The sequence below is a fragment of the Toxorhynchites rutilus genome, chromosome 3 (assembly GCF_029784135.1).
Source record: "Toxorhynchites rutilus septentrionalis strain SRP chromosome 3, ASM2978413v1, whole genome shotgun sequence".
NCBI lineage: Eukaryota > Metazoa > Arthropoda > Insecta > Diptera > Culicidae > Toxorhynchites > Toxorhynchites rutilus.
The window spans coordinates 273,817,210-273,839,836 of record NC_073746.1 but is presented as its reverse complement, the minus strand read 5'-3'; the positions used below and the strand labels follow the sequence as shown (position 1 = coordinate 273,839,836).

General features: G+C 42.4%; 3 protein-coding genes across 5 annotated transcripts; all 3 read right to left on the bottom strand.

The window, feature by feature from the left end:
• Nucleotides 1–1,654: 1,654 nt before the first annotated feature.
• Nucleotides 1,655–4,702, bottom strand: LOC129775123 (hrp65 protein-like). The gene is made up of 6 exons (XM_055779420.1): nucleotides 4,150–4,702; nucleotides 3,237–3,911; nucleotides 2,983–3,169; nucleotides 2,810–2,916; nucleotides 2,647–2,745; nucleotides 1,655–2,574 (listed from the first exon to the last, which is right to left on the bottom strand). Exons 1-6 carry the CDS (start codon nucleotides 4,555–4,557, stop codon nucleotides 2,347–2,349), a joined length of 1,704 nt encoding a protein of 567 aa, XP_055635395.1. The 5' UTR covers nucleotides 4,558–4,702; the 3' UTR covers nucleotides 1,655–2,346.
• A 193-nt stretch (nucleotides 4,703–4,895) lies between these two features.
• LOC129775122 (uncharacterized protein K02A2.6-like) lies at nucleotides 4,896–15,579 on the bottom strand. Of its 3 annotated transcripts, XM_055779418.1 has the most exons (4): nucleotides 14,923–15,579; nucleotides 14,677–14,799; nucleotides 9,824–11,653; nucleotides 4,896–9,711 (listed from the first exon to the last, which is right to left on the bottom strand). In XM_055779418.1, the coding sequence occupies exons 3-4, from the start codon at nucleotides 11,605–11,607 to the stop codon at nucleotides 7,863–7,865; spliced, it is 3,633 nt and encodes a 1,210-aa protein (XP_055635393.1). In that variant the 5' UTR covers nucleotides 11,608–11,653; nucleotides 14,677–14,799; nucleotides 14,923–15,579; the 3' UTR covers nucleotides 4,896–7,862. The 3 variants fall into 3 exon arrangements, with proteins under 3 accessions (XP_055635393.1, XP_055635391.1, XP_055635394.1); XM_055779416.1 differs by having other exon boundaries at nucleotides 12,726–15,579; XM_055779419.1 differs by lacking the exon at nucleotides 14,677–14,799.
• Nucleotides 15,580–16,217: 638 nt separating this feature from the next.
• On the bottom strand, nucleotides 16,218–22,392 carry LOC129774238 (uncharacterized). The gene is made up of 2 exons (XM_055777945.1): nucleotides 17,158–22,392; nucleotides 16,218–17,096 (listed from the first exon to the last, which is right to left on the bottom strand). The coding sequence occupies exons 1-2, from the start codon at nucleotides 22,390–22,392 to the stop codon at nucleotides 16,218–16,220; spliced, it is 6,114 nt and encodes a 2,037-aa protein (XP_055633920.1).
• Nucleotides 22,393–22,627: the final 235 nt, after the last annotated feature.

Sequence of the window (22,627 nt, the reverse complement as noted above, 5' to 3'; positions counted from 1 at the left end):
CGAGTAAGTAAAAGTTTATCGATCGGATAGGAGGGATATGAAACAGGGATACATCATCAGCGTTTCTGAGGAACAGGTATAGATGAAGCAGAAGATCAGGATCACGGCTACCTAAGATATCCCGGACGGGGATATCCGATTGTCTGCCTTGTGCATGGAATCGGATACACGACCAGACAACATGCTCGATGTCCTGATAACCATCGCCACAATCCCATAGATCCCAATGCGATAAAGACGCGCGTTTAGGTTGTAGTGACTGGACATAAGCCGAGATATCACGCGAATGAAATCACGACCTACATTCAATCCCTTGAACCATGCATTCGTTGAGACCTTAGGGATAATCGTATGTAACCAACAACCAAACTCATCTTCACTCCACATGCGCTGCCAACTTACGAGTGTGCTGACGAGGAATTGAGCAATGGGAGGGAACCCATGCTAAGGTAATCTTAAATAATTTTTCGTCCAAAACACTCAATAGTTGTCTTATTCTTGTTAGGAAATAAAATGAGTGTTCATCAACTTTCATTGAACGGATTGCCTCTATTGAGCTGAGACTGTCTGAAAAAATAAAATAATGGTCGATGGGCAGTGTTTTAATGACCCCCAGAGCGTAGTATATCGCACCCAGTTACCCGGAGTAAGGATCTTTGAGTTTGAAAGAGGCACTGGAATTTTAATTGAAGACGCCGATACCAGTAGACCCCTTTATGAATGAACCGTCAGTAAAGAACATTTTATCAGATCCAACTTTTCCATATTCTGCCGAAAATATCGGCGGAATAAAATCGGAGCGTAGATGAACTGTGGTTTCATGGATTTTTTGACGCATGGACAGATTGCAAAAGTACGGGAAGCAAACTTGGTTGGGAATGTCTGGTCGTGGGTGAGGTACTCATGGCACAAAGACATAAAGCTTGACTGAGGAGTGAGTTGGAGTAGATTTTCGAAGTTATCAATCACCAATGGATTCATAATCTTGCAACGGATGAGAAATCTGTAAGATAATTCTGTGAACCGAAGAGTAAGCGAGGATACTCCTGCCAAAACTTCGAGACTTATCGTATGTGTCGAATGCAAACACCCCATGGCTATACGCAAGCAACGATATTGTACCCTTTCCAGCTTGAGAATATCAGTCCTGGCAGCTGATCGGAAGCAAAAACTACCATATTATAACACTGATAATATCGTTGTTTTGTAAAGCTTTATATTTTGTTTGTTTTTATGCGCTGTCGACACCTCAAAACATATTGACGATTGTCACCTAGAAATCCCAGTTCATGTGACAATCGTCACGTAGATTGGAGAGCGGGAATACGGCACACGCCTGGTGGAATTGCGTGACACACGTGACGCAGACCAACGGAGGCCAGAAGAGAAGTTCATTGTCGGTACCCTGATTAAGTCGGGGCTCAACGTGTTGATAGGCAGTGTAATGTACTTACAAGACAACTCCCAGTCCGGACATTTTTAGCGCTTTGATCCAAAAATGGGAGTTAAAACATAGATGAATGAATTCAATCAAAAAACATTCTATATTCAACAATAGAATGTTTGAAACTGTGTGTACATATTTAAAATGATTTGGGGTCGTCAAGAATTATTTCCAAAAAAATATTTGTTTTTCTGAACTGAAACAAAAGTATTGGAATTTAGATTTATTTTAAATTTTATTTGCTGCTGTTACTTTCTATTTTTCTCTTGATGGTAGTTAGTAACTAAATTTATTTAATTCGAATGAATAAGTACATTCAAGTCTGATGACAATTAATATTGCATTATCGTTTTCAATTCGAGGACATTGAATACGAGAAGAAATTTACAGGTTTGATATTATTTTATTACTAGTTGTTTTGATGGGGAAAGAGTACAAACACAGTTGATGCAATTGGTTTTTTATGGTCACCAGTATTGATATTTCTCTCAATCTCTTTGAATAACAGAATTCTGGCGGACTACTTTATCTATTCAAGTCAGGATATAATATGAATGCATACTCCTACAAAGAGTACAACTTGTTTGTCTAGAGAATATTTTGTTGTTACACATTGAAAGAAATTTTTCGTCGGTTACAACTATACGTGTCAAGTGGTATATAGTAATCAGAAGAGTGATTCTTTGCTCTAATATCTGTGGTAATCGAGCTCGAACGATAGAAGATACATCAATTAAGCTTCAGACCCAATTTTCATTACCGAAGAGTCGGTAATCACGTGATATCTATTTTCAATAATTTAGTCTCAAAGTGGGTCTGAAGATGCATCGCATTGCACGACATCCATCTGTATCTATAGTAATATTCAGCAGCAGTGCACATGCGCGGTTTGAGTCATCTCTTTAGAACCGTCTGCGCTTACTCTGGAAGTCATCACTTTGACGACGATCATTATTGTTATTCATCCAGTTGCGATTGTTTCCGCCGCCTCCACCTCCAAATGCATTGCCCTGACGCTGTTGCTGGGGTCCATTATTGCCACCTCCTCCTTGCTGGTTAGGCAGTTGCTGGCCTTCTTCATCATTAAAGCGTGGTGGTCTGTTTTGACCATGCTCATAATCACGAACTTCCTAAATGATCAAATATAAATGGAATTCGTAAGTTATTTTTTTTCAACAGAAGTAATTTATTGCTAAATTTACCATTCCCATGTTATTACCACCTTCGGTTGCACTCTTGTTCATATTGTCAAACGGTCGGCGGCCTTCGTTGTTATCCTGGGAATTATTTAATGCCTGATTCTGAAATAGATGGAGATCCATGAAAACGCATATTGTCAAAATTCACATAAACGGTTCTTCTTACATTCTGTAAATCGGGAACATTACGCATTAGAGACTCCTGTGCTTGGCGTTCTTTCATTTCCCACTCAGCCTTCTGACGGTCGCGGCCCTGCTCTCGCATTCGCAGTTCTAGATTAGAAAGCATGACAATTCTATGGAATTCTTGTTATAAATATTAGCCTATGTTCCACTTACGTTCACGAAGTTGTTCAGTCTCATGTTCATAACGAGCAAGTTCCATCTGTGCTTCTAGCTTTTCCTCTTCCATGACCATCTCGCGTTTTAGAGCTTCGGCCCTTTGTTTGAACAGCTCATTCATTTGCTTCCAACGTTGACCATACTCATGCTCGAACGATCCGGGTTCAGCAAAACGAGGACCCATCTGCGACAAAAAAAAAGTATTACGATGATATTCTGTCCTCAACTTCCGAAGCACATTTTAACCATACCTGCCTAGACTTCATAAAATCTGGAATTCTCTTGTTAAGAGATTTCTCAGGCAAACCATCAGCGTCATCCTGATGAGTGTACGGTTCTACAATGCACGGACGCAATGATGAACACAAGAAATAGCATTTTTCATTACAGTATCTCAATGCTGCCATTGCACCAGGTTTGTTCTTGAATTCCACAATACCCTCACCGGTGGATTTGCCACGTTCATCTACCTGTACCGATGCACGCTCTAATGGGCCGAAAACTTCGAATGCCTTATACAGTAATTCATTACTGACGAATGCTGTTAGGTTCTTCACTCGTATTGCGGTAGCATTCGGAGCAAAACGTACTCTCAAAGGACGACCTTTCCGCAAGGTGCCCTCCAAATCTCGCTTCGCTTTCTCAGCATTGCCGAAATAATCCACTCGCACGAACGCATAATTTTTCTCCTTATTCATGAAGATTTCACTGATATCACCGAACGGTTTGAACAATTCAGTCAGCTCATCCTCGGTCACATCATTAGTCAAATTACCGATGTAAAGCCTGTTGCGTCCGGAGAATTTATTTTCCTCTATTTCAATTGGCGGTATGTCAAGAATAGGACCTTGCAGCATACGTAACTTTTCCTGGATGAAGTATTGTTCTCCAGGACCGCTCCGGCGTCGATCAAAACTTTGATCTCCCTAAAAAATCAACCATTCTATAATTTCATCAAAAACAATGTTTGCTCATTATTTTCTCCATGAAATAAAATTTTGAATATGATCAATCGACTTTTATCCGGTCAATCTCGTTTTTATAAACCGATGTGGAATACTTTTACTTCACACGACGCCATCAACATCCGCTGCTGCCATTTTGTTTGCACATTTTCAGGGAGAAAATTTATGATTCAGAAAATAATCAAAATAAAAAACTTACATCGCCACCTTGGCTCCTTCGGTTTCCTCCGCGATTGCCTTGGCCACCTTGGCGTTGCTGGTACTGCTGATTATTTCCGTCATTATTACCATCCTGATTATTCTGACGATTGAAACCACCAAAACCGCCACCACCACCGCCGCCGCCGCCACCTCTCTGTTGGTTATTATCACGATTTGCGAACCGGTTTCCCCGGTTCCTATTCTGATTATTACCGTTATTGTTGCGATTATTTTGCCTTTGATTCTGATTTTGTTTATTGAATCCTCCTGGTTGGTTTGGCTCACCATCTCCAGAACCCTGAATCATAGGAGTACCACCGTCTTGCTGCGGCATGCCCTCATTCGGTTGAATCGGCGGACGCTGGGGCAGCGGTGAACCATTTAGTTCTGGTTTAGCCACTTCCATCGTATTCTTATATTACTTTTCACTTTGTGCTTCACAATAAAACGTATAAAAGCGTATTAGAATCGCCACTTGAATAGCTTTTGTTATAATTAATCCAGCTGGAAATATGGACGCAACCGACACTCAAAAAACAAGAAGAGAACGAATGACAGGCTTGATGCGAAGGACCGTGCTTTTGTGCTGGCAAACAAAATTACCCGATGAGTGCTGGCGTCGGTACACGAAATAAAATGCTGCCTGCGCACGGTTAATAAACTTTCTCAGTTTATAAATGTTTCCTACCCACTTTTATCTAATACACTTATAAATATAATTAGTAGATGTGATCAATACGTTTTATAAAATTAATTAAATTTATCTCACTGGAATCGGGAAAGGACCAACATGGGGACACCTCAAGAGGAACCCTAGATATGTTTGAAGAACTGAGTGTTTGGGAGATGATGGATGTGGACTTTATTTTTTCCATAGCTTGCCGTAATTCTGTACTGCATATATCGGGGTTTTCAAAAAACAGCGCTACAAAAGTTTTTGACGTAGAAATACGTCTTTCATTAAGGGTGCCAAATCAGAAAACAGGTCACGCTTTTATGAAATAAAGTTAACGTTAATAACTATTTTTGCCGCGAACGGATTTTGACGATTTACATACCAAACGTAATGAAATCGACTAAACAACATCGTTGCTGGGCGAGCTGGATGGCGAGGGATCGAATGCCTTTCTCATGGCAATGGGGGTGGAGGAGTAATATGGTGGATAAAGTATAGTTTTCCAAGGACCTTTTTGAAGGTTAGAGACGAATGAACTGAAGAAGTTTAAAGTCTCAAGCAATGAAGAAAGGCAAACTTTCAGTTTCGTTCTGTATTCAAAGCAATGAATATCCCTTGTTCTTCCTTTTTGCGACATCACATGTCTTCGTTTCAGATTGAGCTGTTGACGCGACCAAAATGCTCACTCGCTGATGTCTCTAGCATTGCAATCATTGCATCAAACTGGCGTCATTGCATTAAGGTTCTGAGCTACACAATTGTGTGGGGAATCATCAGGCTAGGCTATCGTCAGCTCACCAAGAAAATAAATGTTCTGGAACTTTATCAGTGTTTTATATCGCATGACAGTAGGAAAACTCTCTCCACAAAGGATGACATTCAAGCTAATCTAGACTGGCAATATTAACCCTTACTCTACAGCAGTGTGCTCCGTCGGAGTGCTACCGTTGAACAAAGCATTGCGCCGAAAAGTATGCACATCGCGCTGGTGTGATCGATGTGCAGTATCACACTCATGCCGTCTAAAGACGACGCTCGTAGCGTAAGGGTTAACAGAAAAGGCATCTGTTGAGAAGAGCGCAAAACTAAGATAAGTGTGTGTATATTGAGTTGCTTCAAGCCATCGATATTTGTGTGCGTACGTGCGTGTTTCATAACCCGTACGTAAAAATAGTGCATCTTCGCTACGCTGAAACCCCATTTGTATCTGCTCCCGTGTGCATTAGCAACAATCGCCTAATTTTCAATGCTATGATTGACGATTGTTTGGTGTTGCAAATTATGCAAACGTAATGATAAATATAAAGAAGGAGGAGAGATAGGAGGGAAATATTTACGCTAGGGTATTAGTAATGAATCTCTGCCTTTTTCCAAGCAGTTACCATTGTTTGTTTTCTGTCATCAATGCATTGAATTCACGCTATGGTGAAGCAGGTGTTAAGGTTGTGCACTAAAAAAATATTTGGGAAATAGTTATTCAATAAGTTCTAATGAGTTATTAATTTATTTGGGTTCGCGTGCCAATCGCAAAACTGCATTGCATTTATGATTTTAGGATAATATTTTCGCTAATCTTGATCATAATGAAACAGTACTACTCTCTTCGAGGTTGTTGAGATTAACAGCTTTCGTTTACTTAGTCACCAAGAAAGTAAATGTCGTTCTGGAATTTTGTATGTGATTTGGTTTCGCTTGCCAGTAGCAAAACTCCCTCCACTAAGGATGACAGCTGCGCTTATCTCGAGCATGTATTATTCTGCGAGCACAAGAATGAATCATCAAACAATTGTCGTCAAATGATTCTACAATAAAAAACATTTCAGGGCGACCAAACTGTTAGAATGGTTATTTCAAAACTTTCGTAGCATTTTAAAATAATATCCCCAGTTATAAACAAGCGACTTGAATTAAACCACAGCGTCAACAAAGCGGTCGTGTCTTGAACACAACCTCCTATAATTTTTTGATAATTATTAAGCGTTGCTCACCATGATGAAAATGTTGATTTTGACTAACGTTTTGACATTGACAGATCTTTGATATCAGATAGTCTGAGCCAGTCTTAAAAACGGACTCTGTAATAAAAAAACGTTTTCAGTTTCACGAATGCTATAATCTAAGGAATCGAAATTCCCTAGATGCTTGCTATGAAGGCAAGACTTTTCGCTCGTCCTCTCTCGAGCGCTTCGTGATTAATCTAGGGAACTTATTTCCCTAGATGTCGGCAATTGAGGCCTAAGAATCACGGGAGTCAAATCTTTGCTAAGCCAGGGAACCTATTTCCCTGGACTTGTTTTTGTCTCTTACGGGCTAAGCCCCTTCCAAAATTCCCGTAATCACGAATACGTTTCAGAATCAGACGGCTCCAGATTGGTCCGTCCGAGTGAAACTCGTAACTACTTTCGGATGGGAAAATTTGGGTATTGTAATGTTCCGTTTTCGGATTTACTTCGGAATGCGTCTACACTCTTTGTCGGTATGAATACAACTAACGGTTCTTTATTATGACCAATATGAATACATAAACAAGATGATAAACAAGGTAGTCTATTTGTGATCGGTATATGTGTATATGTGTGCTATGATATATATTTTATTCGACACAACATTCCTCCATTTGTTTAACGTCAATTATTTGATTAACCTCGTAGTCATCTAGATAGGCTGGTGGCTTAGTGATGCGATGAAGTCGTTCCGCTGGTTCTTTTGCCGTTTGATCCTCGTTGATGATTACTTGAGTTTCAGATCTCGCTTCAGGCTCCTCTTGATTATGTTGTGATGAGGTGGCGCCTTCCAGACCGTTCGTGAAAAGCTTTTTAAGATGGGAAGTATTCCTGTGTATTGATCGATCAGAGTCTTTTGATTTCAATACTACATGCGAACCCTTTTTCTCAAGTATCGTCAACTCTTCTGGACTGAATGGAGTTGACAGCTTGTTTTCTTTTTGAGGCCGTTTTGCGAGAACAGTGTCACCAACTGATAAATCACTAGATTGAGTATTTCTTTTCTCAGTTGCATACTCTGCTCCTTTTTGTTTATTTATACTCCTCAATCGTATCTCCTTTTTTTATCATCAATCCTGGAAGTTTGTCTCGCAATATCCGCCCGAACATTAAGGCCGATGGTGCAACCTCAGTAGTTGAATGTGGAGTAGAGTTATGCATCAGAACGAACATTTTCAAGTCCCATTCCCAGTCTGATCCTTCTGTTTCTTGGCTTATCTTAAGCCTTTTGCCTATTGATCGATTGATGCGCTCAACTTCCCCATTTGCCTGGGGCCAGTAGGGAGTTGTCCTTCTATGTTCTATTCCGAACTGATTGCAGAATTGATGTAGCTCTGCGCTGATGAATTGAGGGCCATTATCCGTTTTTAATGATTCCGGCATCCCGAAACGACAAAACGTTTCATGTAATGCTCTTACAGTCAACGTGGCCGTAATCTGTTTCATGATTATGATTTCGGTGAACCGACTGTGATAGTCTATGAGAACGAGCAAATTGTGACCGCTTGGCAATGGTCCGAGAAAGTCTGCTGCAATGTGGGTCCAAGGATGTAGGGGCATCTCAGTACGCTGATCAGGAGCTGACACGAGAGTGCAAGCTTTACATTTTCTTACAAAAGATTCAATTTCAGAATCCATCCGTGGCCACCAAACTTTTTGTCGTAGTCTCCTCTTCATCACTACCATTCCAGGGTGCGATTCATGAGCTATTTCAAGCGTCTGATGACGTAACAACTCTGGTAGTACAAGTCTATCACCTCGCAATAACAAATTTCCTACTTGACAAAGTTCCGTTTCAAATGCTTTGAATGTTTTAGTTGTGTCATTCCATATTCCAGTGTTCAAACTAGTAATTACTTGTTGTAACGTATTATCCCTCAGCGTTTCTGCTTCAACCTTTCCTAGAGTGATTGCTTCTGGCACACTCATTCGTGCCACTTGGTATATGCAAGCATCACCAGCAACATCAAAATCGATTGGTTTAGCGATGGATAGTCTCGATATTGCGTCTGCTAAGTTTTTAACCCCTGGCTCGTATACAATGTCAAAACTGTAAGCTTGGAGTCTCAATACCCATCTCTCTATTCTTGCGTTTGGTTTAGTGCGCTCCTTGAATAAAAACTGCAATGGTTTACAATCCTTTACTAGCCTGAAACGTTTACCAAGAAGGTACAAATGGAACTTGTCGACGGCCCAAACTAGCGCCAGAGCTTCTTTTTCAGTTTGAAAGTACTTTTTCTCTACATCGGTAAGGGCTTTGCTAGCAAATGTGATGATTCTTGTTTCAAGTGAGCTATTTTGCTGTAAAAGGACCGCTCCGATTCCCGTAGGGCTAGCGTCGGCTATTACTATACACAAGTCTTTGGGACTGAAGTAGCCGAGAAAATCAGTTTGACAAACAACCAATTTAATTCTATTAAACGCTTCTTGTTGTTCATCTGTCCACTTGAAAATATTTCCTGTTCGTAAAAGATCTCTTAAGGCTTCTGTTTTGTCGGCCAGATGTGGTATGAATCGACCAATATATGTAATCAGACCAAGAAAGCTACGGAGTTCTGGAACATTTCTAGGTTCTCTGAAACTTTTGATAGCTTCGATTTTACTTTCAGTAGGACGAATACCATTTTCGGACAATTCATGCCCCAAGAACTCCAATCGTGTTACGTTAAAGATACATTTCTTTTGATTAAGGAGAATGTTATACTGTTCGAACCGTTCGAGTAAATTTTTCAGTCTCCGGTCATGTTCTTCTTGAGAGCGTCCAACAACCATTATGTCGTCTAAATATACTATCACTCCATCGAGACCAGCAACGATAGACTCCATAACCTTCTGGAAGATCTCTGGAGCGCAGCTTATCCCGAACATCAAACGTTTATATCTAGTTGAATTGTGAATAGGGAAATAATAAAAATAATACATTATATAGATGAATATTGTTTTTATTGAACTATTACCGAACATTTATCAGACACAAATGACAACCATTTTACCTGAAAAGTCCTTGTTTCATTACGAATGTTGTTATCTCTCTGGATCTTTCGGCAATTTCAACTTGATGGTAAGCTTCTTGAATATCCAATTTGGAAAACCGAGTCGCCCCATCTATTCCGCTGAACAGTTCTTCTATGATGGGAAGTGGATGAATTTCTCTCAGAACGGCATTGTTGGCGCGCCTCATGTCGACACACAATCGAACTTCTCCCGAATCCTTAACTACCGGAACAATCAGTGAAACCCAAACCGAAGGTCGATCAACTAGTTCTATGATGTCCTGTTCCAACAAATAACGTAGTTTCTCCCCAATTTTGTCTTCGAGGGCAAAAGGTACTCGGCGATATGGTTGCTGTACAGGCTTTACATTGAGGTCTATTGGAATCTCTATCAGAATACCTTTCATCTTAGGGAAAGTAGTTGATTGAATTTTTCCGATGTCGAAACCAATTTTGAGGACATTCAGTTTTTTCGCCGTTTCATCTCCTAAGAGACATTGCTTACCGTCTTCTACAACATAGAAGATCGCTTCCATGATATTTCCTCCAGCTTCGATTTCTGCGGTAAACTTTCCTGCCAGTTTCAGTGGTTTATCTGATCCATATGCCTTAAAAGACCGATCTACACGAGAGTTAAAACGAACTTTAGCTCGCGAAGCATGGAGATGTGTCCATGTGGCAAGATCTATCAAATTGGCAGCGGCTCCGGAGTCAATTGCCATGGATATGGGAACTCCACCAACTTTGAACTGAAAAATGTTCTGTCCCATTACGTAACAGATCTCATTTGCTGTGCTTTTCGTGCTGCACTGTTCTCCTTCGGCGTAGATAGCTTTGATTCTCTTCGCTGGAATGGCTTCACCAGATTCATTGGCCAATCGTTTTGTGCACCATTTGGCAAAATGCCCCAGTATTCCGCACTTCAGGCATTGTATCTCCTTGGCACGACACTTCTCACTGCCTTTGGCATGTCCTCGATGACCGCATCCGAAACAGAGTCTGTTGTCCTCGAACTGATGTATTTTCCGAAGGTTATGGTTTTCACGATACTGAAACTGTCCAGTTTGACCTTGGATGGGAATCTGACTCGAACAGAATCTGTTGTTTGGCCGGTAGGGTAGTCGTTGAACACGGAAGTTTTGTTGTCGCAGATCGGATCGGGGAAGTAAAGACGAGCCCGGTTGACCACGGTATGGGGTCTGTCTCCACGGATTATAATATTCAGTGTTGATTTTGTTAACAACTTCAAGTTCGTGTTTGTTCACTGAGGATAGCTCCTTGCACTGTAGTTCGACATCCTCTATTGTCTTCCCTATAGCCACAACTTCGCTTAACGACCGATCCTTCTCCAAGATCTTTTTCCGAAGTGCAGCTGAAAGACATTTCTCTGCAATCTGATCTATTATCATGCTGTCGCGAATGGATCCTCCGTCCTGATCGAAATCACACCGATTCGCCTGCATACGCAACTTCATTACAAAATCGCTGAAGCGTTCGCCTATCTGTTGGGCGATTTGACGAAAAACATGCCGTTCGTATGTCCGTCGTTTTATCGATTGAAAATGAGCATCGAGTTTCTGTATTGCTACGTCGTAAAATGGTGGGTCCACGGCTACATGAGGAACGTCGTGAATACCAGGTAAACTCTCGAAAATCTCTTGCACGTCTGCACCTCCCAAAAACAGTAATTGGCTCCGTTTTTCTCTCTGTCCCACAATTTTGTTCGCTTCCAGGTAATATTCAAACCCTCTCTTCCACTTTTTTCCACTCCAAAGCCAGCTCATCTACCTTAACATCAAACGGTTTAATTAGTCTTAATGAATCCATATCCTGAGAAAAGAAAAAAAATACACACGCAACAAGTATCAGTGTTGTTGTTATTGTTGTCCATTTCCTTCAGGCATTATGGTTGATCGTATACCCACCATACATTCAAGTAATCTATACTCTTTCTCTCATTTATTTATTTATGAATTAATATTCGACATTATTGTCCATACAGTGACTTATTGAGCATTTCCACATGATATCTAATGATATTGATTGGATCCAGTTAACAACACATTCCAAACCAATACTATTTTGACATGATTTATTGAATGATTGAATCCGGTTAACAACCCATTAAGCTAGTGACCATTCTATCCTGGATTCCTCGAGTCGAGAAGACGCACCACGCTAGATATGGGGTACATACTAGGGGGGCGTTGCTGATTAATGGTGAGCTGCATCCCAATAGGAAGTATCCCGTGTCTGGCATACGTACAGAGCATTGAAGACAGCAACATCCCAATTACGAGAACACTTGTAATACTAACCTCGAGCCGACCGCGAGTAATCGGTTACATATTACTAACATAGATAATAAGAAAAACTGTCAAAATATTGAACTTACAATTGATTAGATCCGGTTTAACAACCCATTCCAAATCAATCCTATCTCAACATATTACAATTGATTGGATCCGGTTGACAACCCATTCCAAATCAATAATATCTCAAAATATTACAATTGATTGGATCCGATTAACAAACCATTCTATTTGAATTAGACAACCGTTGCTTAACATTATCTTATTATTGATCCACATACGGCGAAGAATTCAATTGTTGTCACAGAAGCATAATTTCCATTCAATTCCATTCGAAACAAACAACAATCCCAATTTCATAAAACGCTTATTTTTAATGTTTTTGAAATAAATTCGGGCTGCAACTGTCCTTATATATGTTAAATAATACTCAATAATACTGATTAAGAGGAATCAAATAACTCAAAACAAATACGTAAACACAATAACCCTTACAAAATCCCAAACTGGGTGAAAGCACAAGCATCTGACTATCATCCTGTTGATGGCTAATTTTAGTTTTTTCTCCATATACAGGGTAGATTACTCACAGTTTTCCATATGCCATGATCCACTACCTAAATAACCCAACACATAACAAACCCGTTTCCAGGAAATGCCTATGGAATATGGAATTATTCTTTCACCACTCGCCTTTCCACACACACCTAATGTACATGCCTTCGGGTCGCTTTCTTTTCACACCTATACAATAATGTCCAACGGTATATGGCTTGGTTCCTGAACACACATTTATTATTTTTCACCGTTATTTCCTATCATGCCCCCACAACACATCTCACTCTCTCGTTCTCGCTCAAAAATGATGTGAGTGTATTGTATAACGGGGTCTCCGAAATTATTCTAGATCACACCAATACTTCTTCACTCATCTCACTAGCCATGTACATTTCTGATTTCCCGCCGCCATTTTAATTTAATTGAATTTTAATTGAACACTTCAGTTTTTTTTTAAGGATCGATCTCTACCAATAGTATAATCACTAATTATGTTCCCAGGCACCTCACTTTTCACACTTTTCCAGTATAATTTATTATAGACGTTAATACCAACGATTGTTGTTTTCTAAGAAAACGAAAACAGGAAGTGGGTTATATCTGTGATATAGCCGCAAGGGTGACGTAGGACTATTTTTGATTTAGTGATTATTTGATTTTCGATGCTAATTCTCTCTTGGTAACCTTCTCTTCTTCTCCTGATAGTTCGGCTTTTCTGCGCTCCCTCACAGTTCGAATCAAACTGAATGCGTTTCAGGTCAGGTCAGGTAATGAATCACTCGATCCCTCGCCGTCCAGCTTGTCCAAATCGTCCAGCAACGATGTTGTTCAGTCGATATCCTCGCGAAAAATGAATGCGTTTCACTACCAGAATATCGCTTAAGCATGCTTTTTGTCCGTGATTGAATCGAGAGAAAGTGTGGTTTACAATTGGCAATTTGGAAGGCAAATTAGAGGCAAATGAACTCTCTGAGTTCGAAACTTTCAGCGGGTGAGCAATAATCGATTGAAAATTATATGATTTTCGCGATGCGAAAAATTTTCCGTTGCTCGTGCATCCAATATAGGATACGAAAAAATTATACTGATGGGGAAGAATAACCTTCAGAAGCTTTCCTGCTAATTAATTGCACTTGATTGAAAAATCACAAAACCAAATGTGTTCGATCGCAGCAGTATTATATGGATAGAAAACATTAAAATAAACTCTTTCGCTTGAATATATTTTTCAATTCCAAGGGGAACTGGCAGATTATTTTTCAGCAACGATTACATCTTTCCGGGATCTTCTCGATGCTGGACAGCAACCAAATGAAAAAAATTACGCGCGTGTTTGTGTGTTTGGCGGCTGCTCCGATGCCTCAAGCGGAGCCGTTTTTAGATGCTTATACTCTCTGGTCGCCTTCTCAGTGGCATCACTCTCCTCCTGATGGATTCCCTTCTGGCCTAAGATGCACAAACAGGCTCTTGGTGATACCGTCCATCAGCGCTTTCATGATGAACGAAGTTAGCTTCACCACAACAGCAACAACATGCTGCAATCGCTGTTCAATTATAACTGAGTGGATTTCCGAGCGGCGCTCGCTTATATACCGATTGGTGATTTCAATGGCATGTTTTGAAAGCAATTTTAAGGCTATTGAAACAAATTTTTGGATCAAAAAGTAAGAAGAATATAACGCGTAGACATTTTATCTTTCGAATGAACTGTTTATCATACCATTTCGTTCAGTTGTTTAGGAGCTATTAACGCTCAAAATCTCGGTCTCTGGCGTAACGCTTTCGTTTTCGAAACTTTGATTTTACACCCCGGTATAGAAATGAAAGACGTAGTCCTACGTCAAAAAAAAACGTTGCCACGCCATCTTTTTTCTCACATATCATAATCACACATCACATTAATGGCCATCTTTCAACCACGAAGGAAATGAAACATTATCCCAATTAATCCAATTCCCGTGAATTCAATTCCGATTTACTTACCTTCGTTATATTTGATCACAGCACAACCCGATTTTTCCAATCGTTGCCAATGTAATGTTCCGTTTTCGGATTTACTTCGGAATGCGTCTACACTCTTTGTCGGTATAAATACAACTAACGGTTCTTTATTATGACCAATATGAATACATAAACAAGATGATAAACAAGGTAGTCTATTTGTGATCGGTATATGTGTATATGTGTGCTATGATATATATATACACTACAGGAATGTTTTGGTTATACTTTTAATTTTGAGCTCCTTCCTTGTTAGGAGCTCTGGCCTTGGATGCGTGGCGCCTAGTTGCCAACGCTGGTGGGTGGTTTCGGATTTGATTCACGAGAGCACAGTTTACGTTGTTAATTAGTTTACTTGTACTTTACAATTTGGAATTAAACCTTAACGAATATTGATCTTTAAAGTTTGAAATATGAAATTGAACTGAGAAATTAAACTTTAAAGTTTGAAATATGAAATTGAACTGACTTACTTCTTCCTCACTTAAACTATATATACATGTTTTTTAAGGGAGAGAACAATCTCCCTTTCCTATCCCCACAGATAACCAACCACGTGGTTATCTGCCTCCGAATTTCTCAGCGTGGGATTTTTTCCCAGCTGTTTCCTATTCAGATAACCGAAACATATCGGTTATCTGTATTTACCGCATGGAACCTTTTCCACTTGTTTGCGGTCCTATGCTTCTCCCGTCATTCGCGCTTATCTTTGGTGCGCCGAAGAGGACGGGACCTAAACAAATTAGTGCGCTTTGCGCATGTTTACGCCTGTCAAAAAATCATATGCCTGATTATTTTTCCCTAAGTTGTTCTAGCTTATTGGCGTGTACGCCCTTGTTCATATTTAGAATGTCAACAAACATCCTGATAATAGTTTACCCGCCTATTTCGTGCGGTCCTAATCTAATCTACCAGCGTGAGAATTTCTGTTTCTCTTCCTCCACTACGCCACCGCGTAGAGTCCCAAACAAACTGTTGCGGTCAACAAACGAGCACTATTCTTTTCAGCAATTTTATTTACTGTATTGCTTAAAGCTAAAATTAATTCGATTGTAAACATTGGTTGCGAGGAATTCATTGGATTAACTTACATCAAATAGTGCTATGTTCGATCCTGATTGTTTCAGGCTGCGGTTTCAATTAGTAATAAATCCTGTTCTGTAGGAATACAGATTGTTTTAGTTCAAGTTCTCTAATTATTTTAGTGGCTTTCTAACCTACCCGAAGTTCAAATTTTTGTTGCTAGTCAAATTCACTTTTTTTCGCTTTAGATAGATATAATTTTAGCTGTACTTTAAGAATAGAATGTAAGTAAATAGGCAATAAATTCATATACTTATAGGCTACTTACAAATATAGATTTTAGAGAAATTAAGATTAAGGTACAATTTTCAATTTGCTATCAGAACAATATAATTTTCTAGTGGCAGAAGATCAATTGAGGTATTGTTTATGCATTGGTTCGCTCTATCAGCGACAGCGAACCTACCGTTGATGGAGCGAACCAACCTTCGATAAGTCGATTACAGTGAAGGCGCTGTGGGCCTAGTTGCCGGGGCTGTGATCGTGCCAACATTCCCCTCCCCGTGAGAATGAATGGAACCATCAATCTCACCAAGTCCATCTACAGCCAGCACCGCCAGCTTTGAGACAGGTCTCCGAAACAGTCCACTAGATGTTTGAACCAACGCCTGCCGGATTCGTCCATCGCTGCCCGGAGTCACTTCTACAATTCGTCCACGTATCCACCCATTTCGTCTACTGTCGTCGATCACAATGACCAAGTCTCCGGGTTGGACAGGCTTCGTCTCTTCAACCCATTTAGTGCGTTTGGTGAGTGTGGGTAAGTATTCCCGAACCCATCGCCTCCAGAAATGGTCGATACGTTTCTGGACCAGGTTCCAGGATGCATTAAGCTCATTAGCAAAGTCTTTTAACTTTGTTATTGGCTGCACTACTCCAGATGAGCTTCCCAAGATGAAGTGGTTTGGAGTGAGTGCTTCTCGCTCTGCTGAGTCCAGTGGTAGGTACGTGAGCGGGCGCGAGTTGACAATTCCTTCAGCCTCTACCAATACAGTTTGTAGTCCTTCGTCGTCGAGTTTGTCATCTTGGGGAATGCTTTTCATGGCGTTCTTGATGGAACGTACCATGCGCTCCCACGATCCCCCCCATGTGGGGACAGGAAGGCGGAATGAATAACCATTTTGTCTCGGTGTTGGTAAACGTCGTAGCTGCATCCTGCTCGATTCGCTCGATTTGGTCTTGCAGAATTCGTTCCGCTCCGGTAAAGTTCCGACCATTGTCGGAGTATATTTCTTTCGGTGACCCTCTGCGACAGATGAAGCGACGTATACAGGCGATACAGCTCTTCGTCGATAAATCATACGCAACTTCAACGTGTACTGCACGAATTGTGAGACACGTAATCAGACACACCCACCGTTTTGCTGCGGATCTGTTTACTTTCACCAGGATTGGCCCAAAGTAGTCGATGCCGATATAAGTAAATGGGCGAACTCCAGGCGACAAGCGTGCTTCCGGAATAGGACCCATCCTTGGAGTTGAAGGCTTAGCTTTCATCACCTTGCACCATTGACACCGCTTCTCGATGCCTCGAACTACTGTGCGCAGATGTGCAATGTAGAATCGCTGGCGGATTTCGTTGACCACCGTTTCGGAGTTTCCATGGAGAAGCTTCCTATGGAAATTATCGACGATAAGGTTGGTGACGTGGTGTTTTCTCGGTAGTATCACTGGGAACTTCACATCTTCCGCTACTCCTTGTGCCGCGGAAATGCGACTGTCGACTCGGAGAACTCCCTCATCATCAAGCATCGGTGTAAGCATCCGAAGAGGGCTTGACTTCTCTAAGCTCAGTCGTTCACAGATCGGTACTGTCTTATTTTTAGTAAGAATAGTCAACTCATCTGGATAAACCTCAGACTGAATCAGTTTCCAAAGCAATATCTCGGCTGCCTTCAATTCCTCGTGAGTCAACGATATGCTACCTTTTGTGCCTTTCTGATTGCGAAAAGTTCCGAACCTTATTACATATGCCGTTGCGTGCAGCAATCGGTTCCAGTTGGAGAAGCGTTCGTATACTATCGGAGTACGCAGGATGAGCACTTCTTGATGCAGATGACATGCTCGCAATTCTTCATCAGTAGTTGCGAGCGATCTCTTCGGCATAGGCCACTCCTCCTCTGGCAGTTGCAGAAATGTTGGGCCATTGAACCAGCGGCCTGATGCGCTGAGGCACGGTCCATTACCCCACTTGGTAGCCTCATCTGAGACGTTAAGTTTGCTCGGAACGTATCTCCAATCGTTTACGTTTGACGATGAAAGAATTTCTCCAATGCGACAGGCTACGAAAGGGCGATATCTTCGATGTTCTGACCGGATCCAAGCCAGAGTCACTTCGGAGTCCGACCAGTAGATGACGCGGTTGATTCGGATGGAATGATTAGAACGCACAAATACCAGCAACCGGGTTCCCAATACCGCGGCCATCAGCTCCAACCGAGGGATGGAGACATATCGAAGAGGAGCCACCTTCGTTTTGGCTGACACTAGAGCGCATTTCGCTGTTCCATAACGATTGCTAGTTCGGAAGTACACCACCGCTGCATACGCCGCTTCACTTGCGTCGACGAACACATGGGCCTCCAACGAACGGTACAGCTCAGTGCTCGCATTCTCGAAGTAGCACCTTGGAATCCGAACATCGTTGACTTCATCCAACAGGCTAATCCATTTCGTCCACGATTCGTAGACGCTTTCGTCGACAAACTCATCCCATTTGATGCCGCTACGCCAAATCTTCTGCATCATTATTTTCCCGTGTACCAGCACACACGCCAGCAGGCCTAACGGGTCAAAAAGGCTCATTATACATTTCAGCACCTGACGTTTCGTCGGTCTCGTTCCCGTTCCGATCAGTGCCGCAATTTCCTCCCTGAAGATCGTAGAAAAAAGTACACTGTCCTCTTCGGTATGCCACAGCATCCCTAACACGCGCTCCGATTGCGACCTCAATGACAAGTCTTTCGTTGCTTGATTCGGAGATTGCCCCAAGTGGTCCAGCACTGCCTTTCGGTTTGATGACCAATTCCGGATTTCAAATCCTCCTTGCGCATGGACCCATTTCACCTCGCTGGATACCTTCTTCGCCTCCTCGTTCGTCTCGAAGCTGTCAAGGTAATCATCGACGTAGTGCCTGCTACGAATGGCAGAGGCTGCCCTCGGGAACTTGCCTGCAAACTCTTCCGCATTCCGATTCTTAACGAATTGGGCTGATGCAGGAGAGCTGGTCGCTCCGAACGTTAGTACGTCCATTATATAAATACTAGGTTCGACGTTGGTGTTGCTGCGGAATAAAAATCTCTGAGAGGATCGGTCTTGCTTGATAACTCTCGTCTGGTGGAACATCTCTTTGATGTCTCCACTCACTGCCACTGGGTACTGACGGAAATGAAATTGAACCGAAATCAGTGATACGAGAAGGTCAGGACCGGACAATAGTAAGGAGTTCAAAGAAATTCCATCGACCTTCGCTGCGGCGTCCCATATTAGCCGCACCTTCTCCGGTTTCTTCGGATTGCAAACCACCCCTAACGGAAGATACCAGGTTCGTCTCGGATCTGCGTCGGCTAACTCGTCCGCCGTTGCTAAATGTGCAAACCCTTTATCCTGGTATTCCTGTACTTGTCGGTGGATGTTTTCTTTGAGAACGAGGTCTTTATCCATGCGTCTCTCGAGACACTGTAGACGGCGTAGGGCCATCGGAAAGCTATCGGGAAGCTCTACATAATCCGTCCTCCAAAGCAGGCCCGTTTCAAAACGGTTACCTATCCTTCGCGTCGTCCCCTCCATGATTTGTCGTGCTCTTACATCTGTGGTGGATTCCACAATTTCCACATTGCTCACCCCACAGTCCTCCACATTGAAGTAATCTTTGACCAGTCGTTCCAGCTTTTCTTCGGATTGGCATTCACATATGTGGTAGTTAAGTTCTTCGTAGTCTTGCTTCGTTGTCTTGGCATTCAGACTACCATAGACACACCATCCTAGGCGAGTTTTGGTCGCTATGACTCCGCTTTCACCTTTCTTGATTTTCAACGGCACCGCCAATTTCAGGTTTCGGAGTCCGATTAGCAGTTTTGGTGTTACATTCTCGTAGCTACGAACCGGAAGTCCTTTCAGGTGCGGATGATCCTCTAGAAGCTTTTCGAAGCACAGCGTTTGCGATGGTAAATTCAAACTTTCCACTGTGCGTACGTTCACCAGGTGGAATCGATTGTTTCGATCTATTTCGGACACCTCAAGCGAAACTATCTGCGACTCATCTTCGGTTCTCGTCATGTTAGCGGTCCATTTAAGGCAAAGCGGGACGTTGGGACCTTCCACCCCAAGTTCTTCAACCAAGCTACGTTCAGCAAGCGTTGCAGAAGAACCTTCGTCCAAGAAGGCAAACGCTGTGACAGACTTTGAATTTCCATGAATCGTTATGGGAATAATGCGAAAGAGAATGGATTGTTCGTGATGGTGATGTGCGTGATCTTCTACACGAGAGGTTCCCGGGGTCTTCTTGGCCACTGTTTCCACTTTGTTGTGTAGCAATCGATGATGCCGATATTGACAACCGTCGATCCCACATTGACTCGAATTGCGACATGTTCGCCGTCCGTGCGGATTGAGACAAGTTCGACAAACCTTCAGCGACTGGATACTTTTCCATCGATCGTCCACCGGTAGATGTTGGAATTTCGTACAATCTTTCAATCGATGACCAGCTTTCCCGCAGAACAAGCAAACTTTACCCTGATCCGCTTTTTCTTTCGCGGCACTATCTGATGCTGAGTTTTCGACGTGGGCATGGACATAACTTTTGTCTTTGGTTCGAGATTTCTCATGCTTCGCTGAGTATTCCCCGCCAGTAATAACGATGACTTTGCTGACCGATTCGACGATCGCTGACATGAAGTTGCTGAAGTTTTGCAAACTCGCATGAGGAATGAATGAAAGATGCTGCGCCCACTGTAGCTTTACGTTGGCTGGTAATTTTTCAACCAGTTCTTGGAGCAGCGCTGGGTTCACCAGATGCGCTTGCTGTCCTGCTGCAATAAGATGTTGTGTCAAGTTTCTGACGGACATCCCGAAATCTATCAACGAGTCAAGCCTCTCAGATTTGGGAGCAGGTGTTTCACGCACGGTTCGAATTAATTTATTTATAATAATCTCGGGCCGACCATACAAGGTTCGGAGTGTATTTATCACTTCCGGGACAGAATCAGGCGACAGAAGGTAATATCGCACTGATTTTAGAGCGCTACCTTTCAGGCAACGTTGCAAACGAGCCAGGTTTTCTACGTTGCTAAACCCGCAAGCGGCTGTGGAGTTACTAAAACTACTGAAGAATATCGGCCACTCCTCTGGATCGCCCGTGAACTCGGGTAGATCACGTGGCATAACCTGTCTTGCAGCTAATTGTTCCGGGGATGGTCGATGAAGCACTTCGTTTGCTGGCGCAGCAGCTCGATTCGAGTGCGCAGGATAGTTGGGCGGCTGCTCGAATGGTAGCGGTGCACTCGCAGAAGTATTCACGGGCGTCTCGTGCGCTAACGGCTGCTCACGTGGAACCGATACATGTGGGAAGAAACTCGATGACACGTTATGAGAACGTGGCTGTTCATTAGAAAATGACGCGAGTTGGATTGACGAGCGCGCTTGATGAGTACGCTGCTGCTCGATTGGGACCGGCACAGGTGGAGGATTCGAGCGCGCATGACTGATACGCGGCTGCTCTGTTGGGACCGGTTTACTGATAGGATATTGTTCCGATGGTACCATCATTGGTACGGTTGTAGTGGGAAGGACCCTGTCGCAGGTGTTTCGATCAACGAAGTGATTTGTCTTCGGAATAGCACCTTTAGATGTAGTCAGAGTAGGGTGTGAGAGTGGAGTGGATTGTTTTCGCTCTTGTAACTGTATTCGAAAGCTTTGCAGTTGCGTCTCAAGCATCTTGATCTGCTCAAGTGTCGGTTCTGACTGCTGCTGACACTGTTCCAGCTGTTGTTGTAGCAATTGAAGCCCTGACATCATGCCAGGATCAAACGACACTGCGTTGTCTGTTTGCTGGAAATTTGCGGGATTGTTGTTACACGACAGCGTGGGCTGTGAAACTCCAGTAAGCGCTGCTACAGGATCGGAGGATGGTACGACTAGTAGGTGTTTTGCGGGTGCGTGCTGATCAACCCATACAGAGACCTGCTTCTTTCGAGACTCAATCTCGTTCACTCGGCTTCTTACACTTCGGTTGTCTTCTTCTTCCGCTAACGACTCTTCCAGATCGAATTTCTCCTGCGTGTGCTTCTTCTGAAGTTCCAGTTGCTTCTTCTCCAATTCAAGTTGCTTCCGTTCAATTTCTTGCTTTTCCGCTAGTCGCTTCACCTGGAGATTCGCTCTGCGACTTGACGTGAGTGATCGTACCGATGTTGCTATTGTTGGTACGGGAAGACATTCCGAGCATGTCCATTCTTTGTGCTCCACCGAATCTGTGACCCCAGCGCAGGTATAATGCCACCACGAACTACATTTATCGCAGGCGACAAGGTTCTCCGCTGAATCTGGTCGCTCACATGCGACGCAGCTGTGCTCTGGTCGGGGATTTGGGGTACCATCCAATCGATTCACGTCCATTTCGATATTTGATCTTTAAGTTTGTTGCGGTCAACAAACGAGCACTATTCTTTTCAGCAATTTTATTTACTGTATTGCTTAAAGCTAAAATTAATTCGATTGTAAACATTGGTTGCGAGGAATTCATTGGATTAACTTACATCAAATAGTGCTATGTTCGATCCTGATTGTTTCAGGCTGCGGTTTCAATTAGTAATAAATCCTGTTCTGTAGGAATACAGATTGTTTTAGTTCA